Genomic DNA, 15,513 nt, shown 5'->3' on the forward strand with positions numbered 1-15,513 from the left:
AGTTCCCGTTACAAATAGGCTATAGCTAACACATTTTGAAGACTATTGTGCTCAGTTGGAAGGAAATTTGTTATGTAACTGAAACGTGTAAATTAAAAAAATAAATTTGTAGCCTATGTGTATTTGCATAATTTTGTTTCTGATGTGTCACTGCGCTGCACTGATAGCCCCAAACACTAGTTTTAATAAAATTACATTTCTCTAAAACTATATTTAAAAACGGTTAGGGGTCCGTGTTGCCTTGCGTTCGTTCGTTTTTTATTTAAAATTGAAAAAAAAAGAAACATGAGAAAACGGCACCATTTTCGTTTTCCGTTTTTCAAAACCCCCCCCAAAAAAACAAGATGTCATCATGTCTTCTTCAGTTTTGTGCAACAGAATAAAAGCGTTTATTGCAACTCCTGCGTTCATCTCCCTCTTATCAAAACAACCAGACTAACACGGCTTGACACACACCATACTGGGGCAGCGCCTATAGACAGGGCTTACTTCTGTGTAGGCATAGATTCGGTGCTAATGTTATGGATCTTGTGTTGTGCAGCGATAACTACATGTACTTGACACTGACCCCTACAGAAACATGCAGCTATTTCAGTCGTAGTACACGAGGCGGCAGTCATGAGAAATACAAGAAGGCTGTACTTTCATTTTCGTATTCTGCCAAGTCTTTTCGCACTTCCATCAACCTTTGGTGAAAACCACAGGAAATAGGTATGTACACATCTATAATATAGGCTATTTGAGCATTGTTATGCGTTGAGTAGCCTAAGAAATTAGGCTATTTGAGAAAGCGTCCGTCATGCAAATTCAAAAGTTCACTAAGTGACTGTTATAATACGAGAAAACATTTGGATTAGTAAATAATTGTTATGGATATTGGTTGCGACTGAATTAACGCAAATGCTGCACTTTTAGTGCACGTCGTGACAGATGGCCTATGTTGTGTCTTTTTTATGAATAAACTTTCGCGTTAGCAACTGCATTTAAGGACAGTGAACGCTAAATAAAGTATTTGAACCCATGGCCGCAGGAATAGTGACACTGATTTTCAAAAATGAAACTTTTGAAAAACGCTTTTTGACTCGATAATACATATTAAAACTAAAGCAGTAGAGAAAGACAAGCGATCCAAGCTATCAATAGTTAGAAAACAAACATGTCAGAAAGAGGGTGGGACTCCTGGACTCCTGCTTTAGGTAGGCCTAGTGACTTTTTCTGTTGCTGGAGTGTGTTGCTTTTTGCTGATTACAAACCTGCAAACGTACTTTTTTTTTTGGAGAAACGCGTAACGCGTGTCCTTAAAACCTACACCATATGCCCTTTTCAGGTCCTAGCAAATATATTGTAATGATTTCTTATTCATTCTGATGATTCTTACCTTCTTATTGTATAGACCAAACTGTGAACACAGTTATGATATGATAGATATTAAAGAGCGATTTATTTGTATGATATTTCATTTCTGATTTATTACACAATCTGTGTAAAGCAGGTAGTACACCAGTACTGTGAAATACGACATAATAAAATTGAATCTGTGTGCTTAAAATGTTCTGCATTATTTTGTAGTGGGATGCTGCTGGATTGGTGTGACAAGTTCATGACCTTCAGAGGTAAGTTTCAGGGTTTTTTTTTTTTTTAAATAAAAGCACTATATTTAGTCTACTTCATATTAACAGTCATGCTTTGGAATGTTTTATATGTTACTTTTATGCCCTATTGTTGTAATGTTACATTAAGCATAAAACCTAAAATGAAAATTCTGTCATTTACTCACCCTCATGTCGTTCCAAACATGTATGAAATTTATAAGAAGATACTAGTGTTCATTTATATTTTGAATAAGTTCTCATTTTATTTTCTGTTTTTAGTTTTAGTAATTGTGTTAGTTTTTTGTCATTTTTACTAGTCTTAGTTTTTTTAATGTCTGTATAATTTTTTATTAATTTCTATTTCGGTTTTAGTCATTTTACTACATCAGTTTAAACTAATTGAACATGAGAAATGCTAGCAACTAGCTGAAATAAAATAAGTTTGCTTTTTTAATATATATTTTTTATTTCAGTTCGTTTTTATGGTAAAATATATAGTTGTTGTTGTTTTTATCTAGATTCTATTTGTTTCTGAAAAGGTATTTTACTTTAATAGGATAGCATATCCTGAATTCTTCAACCCCTGTGAGTGTTATACTTAAGATGGCATCAGTCAAAGGGAAACCACGGAGAAGATTGAGCTCAGACATTCCACCTAACAGTGAGTTGATGAACAAATCAGAACATTTAAGGAATTAAGAGTTTATTTGATTAACAGTGAAAGATGTTCTAACTTCATCTCACAGTGAGCAGAGAAACACCACTGAGGATGCTGGTCTTTGGCAACTGTGATCAGGTCTCACTGACGCAGTCTGTGTTGGGGCAAGACGTCTTTACCGGAGATGAAGTCAATATTTCAGCTACCAAGAAAAGTTCAGGATTTGTGCAGGAGAGAAACATAACCCTAGTCAACACACCAAATCTTCAGAATAATGACTTGCCGGACAGTATACTTCATAAGGAGTTCAGGAAGGCAGTTTGTTTCTCATGTCCAGGTCCTCATGCTATGGTGTTCGTTGTAGACCCATTTCACTTGACCTCTGACACTATGGACATACTGAAGCCTATGGTACACTACTTTGGGGAACGTGTCTTGAAGCACACATTGATTGTTTTATACCATGAGCGAGGCATGAAAACTCTGTCCATAGAGGACGTGGTAAAAAAGAATAAGAGCTTTAGAGAGCTTGCTGAGAAATGTAGTCAGAACTACATCTTCTACAATGAAGAAATAAACCGGACTGAGAGTAGCCAGACAAAAACATTGCTTGACAAGGTGGATGAGATGGTCTCGGAGCATGGAATGTTTTCAAACATGGAATTTAAGGATGCCGAAAAAAGAATTCAGATAGAGGAGCGTTTCATCAGAAAATCAAAGGAGAAAGAGATCAGGGGGACATTGAAGGCGCTGGAGAACCAACATTCAGGAGAAGCTCTTGCCAGTGAGATCCTGAAGTATGAAGAAAAGATACAGTTGGAGTGCAGAGAGAAAGCAGAGCTGGTTGTTGCAGACAAGCTTGGCTTTACTGTTAGAGTTGTTGATTATGCCGTTGCAATGGGAAAAGGAGCGTTTGTTGGTGCATTTCTGGGATTTGCAGTAGGATATGAAGGTATGGCAGTGGGAGCTGCTGTTGGTGCTGGTCTTGGTGCTGTGTTTGGAGGTGCAGCTAATGCAGCATGGAGCTACATTTACAAATCCTTCACAGATGCCCATTAAGGGTGTGACAATAAATCGTCGTGCATCGTAGACATGTGCCGGCATTTGGTAATGCGATATATCAAGATAATGAATATGCACGGCATTGTTATTGTGGGCACTTTAAAATACCAAGAATAATTATTTATTACAAATTATTCACAATTTTGAATGCATTTAGGCTAAGCAATATTTTGATTAGTGTGTTTTTGTACTGGTACCTTGGCTGGTTTGGGCTTGTTATGAATAAATAAACATGACACTAAAACCACCAGATGGTGGTGGTAAATCCCTTCTTTGAATCATTCATTCAAACAATTTGTTCAAAATGGCTGGTTTATTTAGAAATGAGCCATGTAGCTGCTTGTCTTAATGATTCATTCAAAAACAGATTCATTCAGGAACTAAACACTGCAGTGTTGCTTTGAGACACACAAATGTTCTGCTCCAGCTTTGTTTGGAAATGGTTGTGTTGGTGAAACAGAGGGGGAAAAAATACAATATTGTGTCTAAAATTTCACTCAATATTAACTTCTTGTTTTTGTGAACTGTTGTATGAAGTTAATAGGAACAAAGTTGGATAATATTAATATATATAATATTAATAGGAATTGGAAGTTAATAGGATCACACTCGAGCACTAATATTCATGAAAATGGCACTCTTGCTTATCTGATTTTACATCATATTGTGTAAATATAAATGACGTAATATTAAATATAAATAACAACCCATATAGGGCTATTTTTTTGCCCTCATAACTCATAGGGGCTTTTTTTTTTCATTGTAATAGACTGCATCATGCAGTGAATGCTTTTGGACTTTCAAGGTGTGTTTTTGTTTGTTTTTTGCAGAATAACTTATAATGTGAGCTCACATATCATTAAAACAACAATTATGATATTAACGTACACAATAAATTTTGCACATCTCTACCTCCCACTAATCATCTAATGCATATTGCAATTAGAAGCTGATTTGGTTGGCTTTAAACATTGTCTGGAAGTAAAGAAAGTTTTTTTTGTTTGTTTTTTTTAAAATCCACAATGATACAATGAGGGTTTCTGAGGATGAAGTAGGCTAGTCACTACATTTGCCAATGTTTGTCATGGCTTTGTGGGCAGCTACTGAGTTCCAGTCCCAATTTAAGGTCCTTTCCTTATCCTTTTCCTATTAAAAAAAAAAATCCCTTTTTTTCCACTCAATTAGCAAAGCACAAACTATAAAAACATATTTTAACTTAATTTGTATTCAAATCATATAAAGATAGTAAAGCTATTTATAAATTATGATGTGTAATCACCAATCAATCTGCAATGCTATAAAAGTGTTCTGACTCAATAATCTTTACAGCTGCCACATCTTACTGTGATATCTATATATAGCCATTATTTTGTAATCGAAATGGAAATCATTATTGCTGGTCTTCAACAATAAAAGCAAGTCATTTTAATGCATTTACATAAAAAAATAAAATAAAATGATAAGGATTTATGCTGATATTGCCCTATAGAGCATATCTAATCTTTTGGAGGGCACTGTGTGAATGTATTTTTAATACATTTTAAACTAAATATGTTTGTACAAAGATATTTTATATGAGATGTTGTTTATTTGTAAAAATAAATACATAATCTATTTAGTTGTATGAAATTTGTTGTATAAAGCTGTACATTTGATATGTTGTCTAAATTGCAGTAATAAAACCTACTGCAACGCTTTAAAGCTGTTTGAGTCTATTTATCATCTGGTAAGGTGTGTGACTCAGTATAAAGTACAAGGCAGACATTGTTAGTCTCCTCCCCTTGCTAAAAACACACCTGTGTACTTTATGGTCTAGTTCACTTTATGAAACTCACTGTAGGAACAACTCGCTTCGTCTGCTGAAGTACAGGTAAGATCCAATGAGATTTCCATTAACTATTGTCCTGTAACTTTAAATGTTAGCTCACAATGTAAAGGGCAACAGATACAATATAGCTTTTTAAAACGATGATATGAATAAGTGGTTAAAAATTTTAATGATGTAATTGTATAATACAGTTACATTTTGAAATACATCAAAAAGTTCATTTTTAAGTTAGATTTATTGCTCAATGTTTATAGCTACCATTTCAAAAACATGTCTGAAAATCTGTCCCGAAAGCTGCTAGATAAATATTTAGATTTGTCCTGATGACGACATGAGGTTTCTGGTTGAACCCGTTCTTCTCCATACCACATGCTCAACAGAGGCCTCTGAAGATCCCCTTTACACTCAGTGGAATGCTACACAAACTCATTATATAAAGCGTTTGTAAATATTTGCAGAGACACAGTAGCTCAAGCTATCCTCTATAAATGACAGTTGTTGCAGAAAGTCAAGTTAGCTTACAAAGAGCACAGCATAATGCTTTTTTTTGTTGTTTGGTTTTTTTTCGAAACTGGTATGTTGTACCTGGTAAGTCTGACAAGAATTTCCCGGTCTCTTATCTTAGTTAATGTGTTTCCATGCTACACTAGACCTCAGACCATCGCTAGTCACTTATTCATGATTCCTGGGACAAAACAGGCTATACAAATAGCCATGTTATGTGCAGCAGACATTTATTTAATTACATGAAGTTGCGAACTTATACAGGGTTTATGGGTCTTAAAAATATTAATTTGCAGATTGAGGCCTTAAAAAGTCCTAAATCAGAGCAGAAAGTTGTAAATTCATGAAAGTCATGCTGAAAATTAAGATCTTCCTATTTTTGTCTTGTTTTCCAGTACAAATATATAAACATCCTTAAATTAAGCTGCGTTTGTACTTTAAATGCAAAATATATGAAGTCTTGTTTTGTCTTTTCCCTCTGAATTATATTTGATCTTTCTTAGCTCGTTGGAAAATATATCTTCTTGTCTTAATTATAAACTCACTTTAATACACTGTAAAAAGTGATAAGTTGACTTAACTTTAAAAAATTGAGGAAACCCGTTGCCTTAAAATTTTTAACTAAGTGATAATTAAAAAAATAAGTTAAGTGAATTGTCAAGTTCGCTTAATTTTTTAAAATTTGTATTATTATTATTATTTACTTAATAATTTTAAGGCAACGGGTTTCCTCAATTTTTTTTTAAGTTAAGTCAACTTATCACTTTTTACAGTGTAGTTATTTCCTTCTAGTATTTGGGAGCAGTTTTTTATTTATTTATTCATTTATTTTGCTAAATAAGTTAAAAATGAATTCTTCTTGTCAGTACACTGTTAGACATTTCAAAGGGTTTTTACAGTAACTTACTGGCAACACTGTTGCCAGTAAGTTACTGTAATTACAATTTACAGTAGCAAACTATATTTGATTTATCAGTATACTACTGTAATTCATTCATTTTAATATAGATTTCATTGGATTTACAGATGTACTACAAGCGCTCGCGCCGTTTCTGACACGAAGTACAAACGGATTTTCCAATCATTAGAAGCGATGTAACACATCCAGTAGTCAGTCTCAAGCTGCTGCGGCATTATAGACACAGTGTAGGGCAAATTGTGTCAATCCAAATGTAAGAAATTAGGAAAATAAAACGACCTCAGTATAATGGCGTCAAAGAGACCGTTACAGTAGTATACAGCAATTTTAAAAAATACAGTTAGTCTCTGTATGTGGGGTCTGACGTCACAGAAAATTCCCATGATGCAAAGGGTATTACAGTTATTTACTGTAAAGGGAATTTGCAGTATTATACTGGGTGATATACAGTAAATAACTGTGGAAATTACAGAAATGTCTAACAGTGTACATAACAATTAATTTGCTACATTTTATTTGGTACATTCATTTGATACATAATACATTCATGTGGAAATGTTGTGACATTGTGCTCTCTCAGGAATGGAATCTACCATCAGTCTCCTGTCCGAGAAGCACTTCCTGTGCTCTCTGTGTGAGGAGATCTTCAGCAACCCAGTGACAACACCCTGCGGACACAGCTTTTGTAAAGCATGTCTCCGTGTTTACTGGAGCCGCAGCGGGTCAGACGAGTGTCCGCTCTGTAGGAAGGCCTTTGGCTCCAGACCCCATATCAGCGTGAACCGCATACTGGCGGACGTCACTGAAAACTACAGGAAGACACGTTTGGCTGCTAAATCCAAGTTCTTCAGTATGGATGAACTTCAAGATGAACCTGTGAGTACTTTCATTAAAAAAAACTAAAAAAAACTAAATGTATACTCCCATTTATAATACTAAATTTTTTTTAAAAATGTTTTTGAAGGAACTTATGCTCACTAAGGCTATATTTATTTAATCAAATATATAATAATACAGTCAAATAATACAATTTAAAATAACCTTTTTCTATTTGAATATATTTTACATTTTTAATTTATTCTTGTGTTGCAAAGCTGAATTTTCAGCATCATTACTCCAGTCTTCAGTGTCACATGATGCTTCAGAAATCATTCTCATTTTATGCTGATTTGCTGCTCAATAAACATTTCTTGTCATTATCTGTGATGAAATCAGTTGTGCTGCTTAATATATATATATTAATATGCTTAATATATATATATATATATATATATATTTTTTTTTTTTTTTAAATAAATAAATAAAAATATACTTTTTCTAAGGATTCACTGCACAATGTAAATTATAGTTTAATGATTAACACAACATTCCTAAAAATAATAATAATAACAATTATGTGGATTTGTTCTTACTCGTGTACTGCAAACAGAAGAATGCAGGAGAGCTGCAGAAAATGGTTCAAGAAAGAGTTCAGAAGATTGAGAAACTTCAGAATTCCTTAAAGCTCCTAAAGGTATGTGACCGACTGCAACACGGTGAACACAATTAATATTTCAATAAATAAGGAGGATTTCTTTCTGGCTAATCTTATTTTTTTTAATTAGGCTATTTCTAAAAGAAAACCTGTTCTTCCTCCAAACAGAGCACATGTCTTCGAGAGGTTCAGGAAAGTCAAAGGGTGTTTTCTTCTCTGTTGAGCACCTTAGAGAAGAGCCATAAACTGGTAGTGACTGCTGTTGAGCAGAAACAAAAAGAGGCGGAGAAAAGAGTTGAAAGACTTGTAAAAGACCTGGAGAAAGAAATCCTGGAACTGGACAATGGGCACACCAATCCTGAGCACTTGGATGACAAGGAGCGCCTTAAAAAGGTAGCAATATTTAATTTCTCTTTTGATAACAGTGAAACAAAGTTTTGTTTTTATTTTTAATGTTTCTTTATAAAGTTTGACATGCTGAATACAAAAATCACATTACTTTTTGTGTATCATTAACAGATGATTGACGTATGAAAACTAAATAAATAAATAAATAAAAATGTTGAAAAGGGAATCTGTTACTTATGCATAGAAATGACATAGACAGTTACCAAAAGTGAATCGTCCAAAACTTCAGAGCATTTTTTTTGTTTGCTTGTTTGTTTTATTTGACAAAATTTAAAACATAATACAAAAAAGTCCAAAAAGACTAGTTCATACACATTTCAAAACTGTCGAGGATAAAATACACAAAAAAGCCTTCGGCTTTGGCTTATTTCCATTGTGGTCCTCGGTATTTCAAAAAAATGGATGAACAAATCATAAATGGAGTGCAAACCACATCAAGTTCAGAAACTCACCACACAAACTTCAAAAAGTCAATGATAAAACAACCATTTTTTATTACTTCCCTTTTAAAAATACTATCAACTTGTATCTCTTGGATACACCCAGGTAATTTATTCCAAGCAACAGAGCTAGTATATAAATTATTATTATTTTTTTTTCCATTTCACTCTTAAACCTACAAGGATATATATTATTACTACTCGCCCTTGTAGAATAACAGTGAATCTCTCTTACAAATAAATAATATTCTAACAGATACTTTCGAACCATTTTCTTTAATATCTTAAACACCATCACTAGTTTAAAAAAAAGTTACCCATTTTTCGACTTTTAAAAAACAAATTTTCCTATAATGTTCATCTCGCAAATGCATCAGTGGATGTACGGTACTTTCAAAATAACCCTTATTTTGAGCAGTCTGCAGTTTATTTTTTAATTTCTTTGAAATACCGCTATACCAAAAAACTGCAGCATAATCAAAGTGTGACTGCATTAATGCACCAGCCGACATTTTTAGAGTTTCAGTATTTAAAATAGCCGCCTGTCTTGCTAAAAATTTTATTAGATTACAAATTTTTGAGTGAGCTAAAGCAGCCATCTTTTCTCCTGTCAAATTACTGTCCAAAACACAACCCAAATATTTTACTTCTCGTTTAGGTGTAATAATTTGATCTCCAACCTTTACCTCTAATCTAAAGAATTTTTTTTTTTCAATTTAGCAGCCAAGCCAAATAATATAACTTCAGTTTTCCCCAAATATAAAGACAATTTATTATTCAATCTCTCTACTTAATTCATTTTCAATATCTTCCTTCCTCTCATGAGAGACAGTTATTGCTGCATCATCTGCATATAATAAAAGCTTATTTGAACAGACCATTTTTAAGTCATTAATATATAATAAAAAAAGTAAAGGACCCAATACACTCCCTTGCAGAACCCCATATGAAATGGTCAAACAATTCGAAAACACCCCATTTAAATCTACTATTTGACACCTATTTTCAAGGTAAGACTTAATCCATTTACAGGCCATATTACTAAAACCCATCACTTTAACTTTTAAAAGCAGAATACTGTGATCGACTGTATCAAACGCTTTTTGAAGATCTAACAGTACCATCCCACTTAACTTCCCTTTATCCATTTCTTTCCTTATATAATCCGTTAAATATAAAATAGTTGTCTCAGTGGAGTGTTTTCTCCTAAAACCAGATTGAAACTCATACAATACATTATGTTTAAGAAGATAGTCTTCAATCTGCTCAAAAATAATCTTTTCCATCACTTTTGATAAAGCACTCAGAATTGACATTGGCCTATAATTATTACACTCAAACCTACTACCTTTTTTAAAAAGGGGAATAACTCTTGCTTGTTTTAACTCATCAGGAACCTTACCTTGACAAATTGAAAGATTTATAATATGGGTAACCATTGGAGTAATAAAATTGGCTGAATCCTTAAGAAACTTCACTGGAATATTATCTAACCCTGTTGCTTTACTACTTTTAAGATTGATTAATTTCTTAAAAATGTTACTCTCCTTTACTTTAGTGAACAAAAAACCTCCCAGCATAATACTGCATTTAGCATAATACTCCTTAACTAATTTATCATTAAATATACCAATTTGTGCTGGAAGTTCATTTACCAGTTTTTCTGCGACCGTAGTAAAAAATCTATTAAAATGATTTGCTACCTTTATCAGATCAGATATCAACCTTCCATCTATATTATGGCTAATTTTAGAACATTTTATCTTAGTCTTTTCCTGATACCCTAAGTCATTTAATACTCTCCATATTTTTTTGAGAATCCTGCTTCATTTCACTAATCTTATCCTTAAAAAAAGTTTTTTTTTAGCCTCTTTTACCTTATCTCTTACCTCATTCCTCAAAATTATCATTATTTCTATCCCTTTTAAAAACCTTAAAACTATCATTACGCTCTTTAATTGCCTTTTCCAAGGTTCAGTCTTTGCTTAATTCTTATTTCCTTATAAGGTGCAACCTTACTCAAAACGTCTAAAAAATTCATCTTAAACCTATCCCAGGCCATATCCACATCCTCACACTGCAACACCGCAGTCCAATCAACCTTACTAAGTTCTTCTATAAAGTCTTGTGGACTGTACATTGGATGATTTTTGTCTTTTTTGACTAGTCTTACTATGTTCTGGAATGTTAGAAAGCACTAGAATATTACAGTATATTCTCGAATGTTACAGAAACTTGTTTCCATCCTTGCAAAAGCAAAATATATTTTAAAAAACATGCAAAATTAGTACAAACACATATAAACCAATGATTTTGTTTGTAATCATTATTTTTACTTTTTCATTTGTGTAACCATATAGTCTTTGAATTTATTATGTTAAATGTTGTAAAGTATTATTCTCCTCAAAGTGAAAATTCAGTAATCATTTACTCACCCTCATGTTGTTCCAAACCATGTTCTATTTTTTTTTTTTTTTTGCTCCAGTACAACATGAAGAATTTTTGAAGAATCTTTACACAGCTCACACAACTAGTGATGTCTGTTCTGAAAAGGCTCAGAAAGAACCATGGAACACAATAAAAGTGGTCAATATGACTTGTGCGTTATATTCTTGCAGTCATGCAATAGCTATAAGTGAGAAACAGACTGAAATTGATGTCGTTCTTATTTGAAAATCTTTCCCTTTGCTTTTAGTTCTTATGCCTCACAAGCAAATAATGACAGTTTTATTTTGGGTGAACTTTTCCTTTTAGAAAGTGTTGCATAGTATAGAATAATTGACATATTTTCATCTACAGAGTTTCAGTGATATACCGCGAGCGATGAGAGACTGGTCTAAAGTCACACTGGAGAATGATCCTTGTGTTGGCTTCACCAGGCAGGCTGTGGTGGATTTCATGGATACAGTCACGATGGAAGCTAGAAGACTTTCTAAAGCTGGTATGACTGCATGATTAGAATAATGCTACAGTATATGCTTCAGTATTTCATACTGTCCTCCTAGCTTGTCCTTCTGCTTTTGCCTGTTAGTACTAAACATACTTCTCACAGCTTCTTCTGTTAATCACGCCTATGCTTATGCTTTTTTTTAGCATTTAAAACATGAATGTTTCCAAGTTCTGGGGTCAAAAGCTGTACAATTTTAGTGTATGTCCACATTTTGCTTCTTAAAAGAGCCGATAACATAACTGGAGACAATACATCCATGCCAGTAGGTGGCAGAATAAGGTCCGTGACTGTTGTGGAATTGGCCCATGAAACATAAACAAATCTGTATAACAAATATGTTTGTGTTTCAAAAATAAACAAATTTACTATATATACAGTGCTGGGTATTAACTGAGTACATGTAAACTGGATTACGTAATCAGATTGAAAAAATGAAAAAATAAGTACTTGTAAATTAGATTATATTACATTTTAAAATCCTCATAATCCGATTATAGTTGCTTTTATGTATTATTCACACAATAGCAGTACATTATTAATAATTTATTGATTCACCCCAGTTATTTTTTCTTTGAATTCTTTTTTCTTTCCAATTCTTTCTAAATGAACCTATCATTTATATACAGGTGCTGGTCATATAATTAGAATATCATCAAAAAGTTGATTTATTTCACTAATTCCATTCAAAAAGTGAAACTTGTATATTATATTCATTCATTACACACATACTGATATATTTCAAATGTTTATTTCTTTTAATTTTGATGATTAGAGCTTACAGCTCATGAAAGTCAAAAATCAGTATCTCAAAATATTAGAATATTTACATTTGAGTTTGAATAAATGACCGTATAAATACTACAGTATAAATTCTGGGTATGTCTTGTTCTTTGAAACCACAATAATGGGGAAGACTGCTGACTTGGCAATGATCCAGAAGACGAACATTGACACCCTCCACAAAGAGGGTAAGTCACAGAAGGTCATTACTGAAAGGTGTGGCTGTTTACAGAGTGCTGTATCAAAGCATATTAAATGCAAAGTTGACTGGAAGGAAGAATTTGGGTAGGAAAAGGTGCACAAGCAACAGGGATGACCGCAAGCTTGAGAATACAGTCAAGCAAAGCCGATTCAAACACTTGTGAGAGCTTCACAAGGAGAGAACTGAAGCTGGAGTCAGTGCATCAAGAGTCACCACGCTCAGACGTCTTCAGGAAAGGGGCTACCAAGCCACTTCTGAACCAGAGACAACGTCAGAAGCATCTTAACTGGGCTGTGGAGAAAAAGAACTGGACTGTTGCTCATTGGTCCAAAGTCCTCTTTTCAGATGAAAGTAAATTTTACATTTCATTTGGAAATCAGAGTCTGGAGGAAGAGTGGAGAGGCACAGAATCCATGTTGCTTGAAGTTCAGTGTGAAGTTTCCACAGTCAGTGATGATTTGGGCTGCCATGTCATCTGCTGGTGTTGGTCCACTGTGTTTTCTGAAGTCCACAGTCAACGCAGCCATCTACCAGGAAATTTTAGAGCACTTCATGCTTCCTTCTGTTGACAAGCTTTATGGAGATGCTGATTTCATTTTCCAGCAGGACTTTGGCAACACACTGCCAAAGGTACCAAAAGCTGGTTCAATGACCATAGTGTTACTGTGCTTGATTGGCCAGCAAACTCGCCTGACCTGAACCCCATAGAGAATCTGTGGGGTATTGTCAAGAGGAAGATGAGAGACACCAGACCCAACAATGCATATGAGCTGAAGGCCAGTATCAGAGCAACCTGGGCTCTCATAACACCTGAGCAGTGCCACAGACTGATCGACTCCATGCCACGCCGCATTGCTGCAGTAATTCAGGCAAAAGGAGCCCCAACTAAGTATTGAGTGCTGTACATGCTCATACTTTTCATTTTCATACTTTTCAGTTGGCCAAGATTTCTAAAAATCCTTTTTTTGTATTGGTCTTAAGTAATATTCTAATATTTTGAGATACTGATTGACTTTCATGAGCTGTAAGCTCTAATCATCAAAATTAAAAGAAATGAACATTTGAAATATATCAGTATGTGTGTAATGAATGAATATAATATACAAGTTTCACTTTTTGAATGGAATTAGTGAAATAAATCAACTTTTTGATGATATTCTAATTATATGACCAGCACCTAGGCTACATGAGACTAATAATTGTTTCTTACTTTAAAGTTATTAAATAGTGCTGATGCATAGCTGTGAAATAGTGTGTATTATCCAGTAACCTTTGCTAATTATTAATATTGGAAGCCTGGACAAAAATATTTCAAGCCTGGAAGACTTTGACCATGTAATGTCATGTTTCCATGTTTAATAATGTTTCATGTAATGTAAGGATCCCCAAGGTTTTGACATTTTTATGATTTCATTAATTATTAGCTCGCAACCCAAGAAGGTGGAGGAGTACACAATAATCACATTAAAGTCTATGCGAAGTTAGGTCAAAAGTAATGCAATCTAAAAGTAATCAAAAAGTAGACTACATTACCTAATATATGCAATTCAGATATGCTACTGACTGCAATTTCCGTCATGTAAATTTGTAATCAGTAATGGATTAGTAATCTACTCAGCACTGTAAATATAGATACTATATAGATACTGTATATATATATATATATATATATATATATATATATATATATATATATATATATATATAGAAAGAGAGAGGAGGGAGGAGATATATACTTTTGAATGTGTGCCGAACTGAATAAGTTAACTTGCCAAGCTCTCGATCCTTTGAGAACAGTTTAAATGTAAATGTTAAAGAAAGTAACTTTTCTGCCATTTATGTTTCATGTGCAATTATTTTTCAGAACTGAAGAGACTGCAGAAATACTCAGGTGTGTTTTCATTGTACATTTATGTATGTTTTTTTATAGAGTTTGTTTTCTGTCGTTGTTTTCGCTGGAAAGCTAATCGTCCGTCTTTCATTTCAGTTGATGTAAATTTGAATCCTCGGACAGCTCACGCTTACCTCTACATCTCTGAGGACAGGAAGGAGGTTAGACATGTGAATAAGCGACAAGAAGTCCCAGAAAACCCCAAAAGGTTTGACCGGGTGGCTAACGTAATATCCAAGGAAGCCTTTAGCCATGGAAAGCACCTTTGGGAAGTGGAGGTTGGAGACAAGACTGACTGGGATCTGGGAGTAGCCAAACAATCTGTCAACAGAAAGGGAAAATTCACAATTTGTCCAGCCAACGGCTTCTGGATGCTTAGCTTAAAGAATGGCACCCAATACATTGGTAACACATCCCCTCCAACTTTCTTCAGCCTCAGTCACAAACCCAAAAGACTGTCTATTTACCTGGACTTTGAGGAGGGACGTGTGTCTTTCTATTGTTTGGATACCGGGACTCATATCTACACTTTCAAAGATACTTTCACAGATAAGCTCCACCCCATCTTCAGCCCGGGACGACCCCACGGGGAAAAGAACACTGCTCCCCTTATCATCAGCAGCAGCTGCTGCAGCATCTGAAACAATATGCTAGATCTTACTGCCCCTTCTCTTTCTTTACCATTGCCATCATAGGATGCAATTAATTGCATCATTATTATTATTATTATTACAAAAATAACTTTTTATTTATTACTGGTGCTTGCTAAAACCTTTTATGTGTTAATGTGTTATTTTTTTTTTTA

At 34.0% G+C, this 15,513-nt stretch overlaps 2 protein-coding genes across 3 annotated transcripts; both read left to right on the top strand.

The window, feature by feature from the left end:
- The first annotated feature begins 437 nt into the window (after positions 1–437).
- si:dkey-120c6.5 (GTPase IMAP family member 7) lies at positions 438–5,007 on the top strand. Its single transcript, XM_058770239.1, has 4 exons — positions 438–711; positions 1,570–1,613; positions 2,149–2,253; positions 2,339–5,007. The coding sequence occupies exons 3-4, from the start codon at positions 2,196–2,198 to the stop codon at positions 3,307–3,309; spliced, it is 1,029 nt and encodes a 342-aa protein (XP_058626222.1). The 5' UTR covers positions 438–711; positions 1,570–1,613; positions 2,149–2,195; the 3' UTR covers positions 3,310–5,007.
- Positions 5,008–5,148: 141 nt separating this feature from the next.
- Positions 5,149–15,364, top strand: btr02 (bloodthirsty-related gene family, member 2). Of its 2 annotated transcripts, none has more exons than XM_058771563.1 (7): positions 5,149–5,182; positions 7,144–7,439; positions 7,993–8,076; positions 8,206–8,430; positions 11,685–11,826; positions 14,682–14,708; positions 14,805–15,364. In XM_058771563.1, exons 2-7 carry the CDS (start codon positions 7,146–7,148, stop codon positions 15,347–15,349), a joined length of 1,317 nt encoding a protein of 438 aa, XP_058627546.1. In that variant the 5' UTR covers positions 5,149–5,182; positions 7,144–7,145; the 3' UTR covers positions 15,350–15,364. The 2 variants fall into 2 exon arrangements, with proteins under 2 accessions (XP_058627546.1, XP_058627545.1); XM_058771562.1 differs by lacking the exon at positions 5,149–5,182 and adding an exon at positions 5,609–5,728.
- Positions 15,365–15,513: the final 149 nt, after the last annotated feature.

The sequence above is a fragment of the Onychostoma macrolepis genome, chromosome 03 (genome assembly GCF_012432095.1).
Source record: "Onychostoma macrolepis isolate SWU-2019 chromosome 03, ASM1243209v1, whole genome shotgun sequence".
Lineage (NCBI taxonomy): Eukaryota > Metazoa > Chordata > Actinopteri > Cypriniformes > Cyprinidae > Onychostoma > Onychostoma macrolepis.

Coding starts and splice junctions, on each gene's coding strand:
- si:dkey-120c6.5 (XM_058770239.1), top strand. CDS start 2,196: ATGGCATCAGTCAAAGGGAAACCACGGAGAAGATTGAGCTCAGACATT. Junction 2,254..2,338: donor CTCAGACATTCCACCTAACA/GTGAGTTGATGA, acceptor TTCATCTCACAG/TGAGCAGAGAAACACCACTG.
- btr02 (XM_058771562.1), top strand. CDS start 5,629: ATGACAGTTGTTGCAGAAAGTCAAGTTAGCTTACAAAGAGCACAGCAT. Junction 8,431..11,684: donor ACAAGGAGCGCCTTAAAAAG/GTAGCAATATTT, acceptor TTTCATCTACAG/AGTTTCAGTGATATACCGCG. Junction 11,827..14,681: donor TAGAAGACTTTCTAAAGCTG/GTATGACTGCAT, acceptor ATTATTTTTCAG/AACTGAAGAGACTGCAGAAA.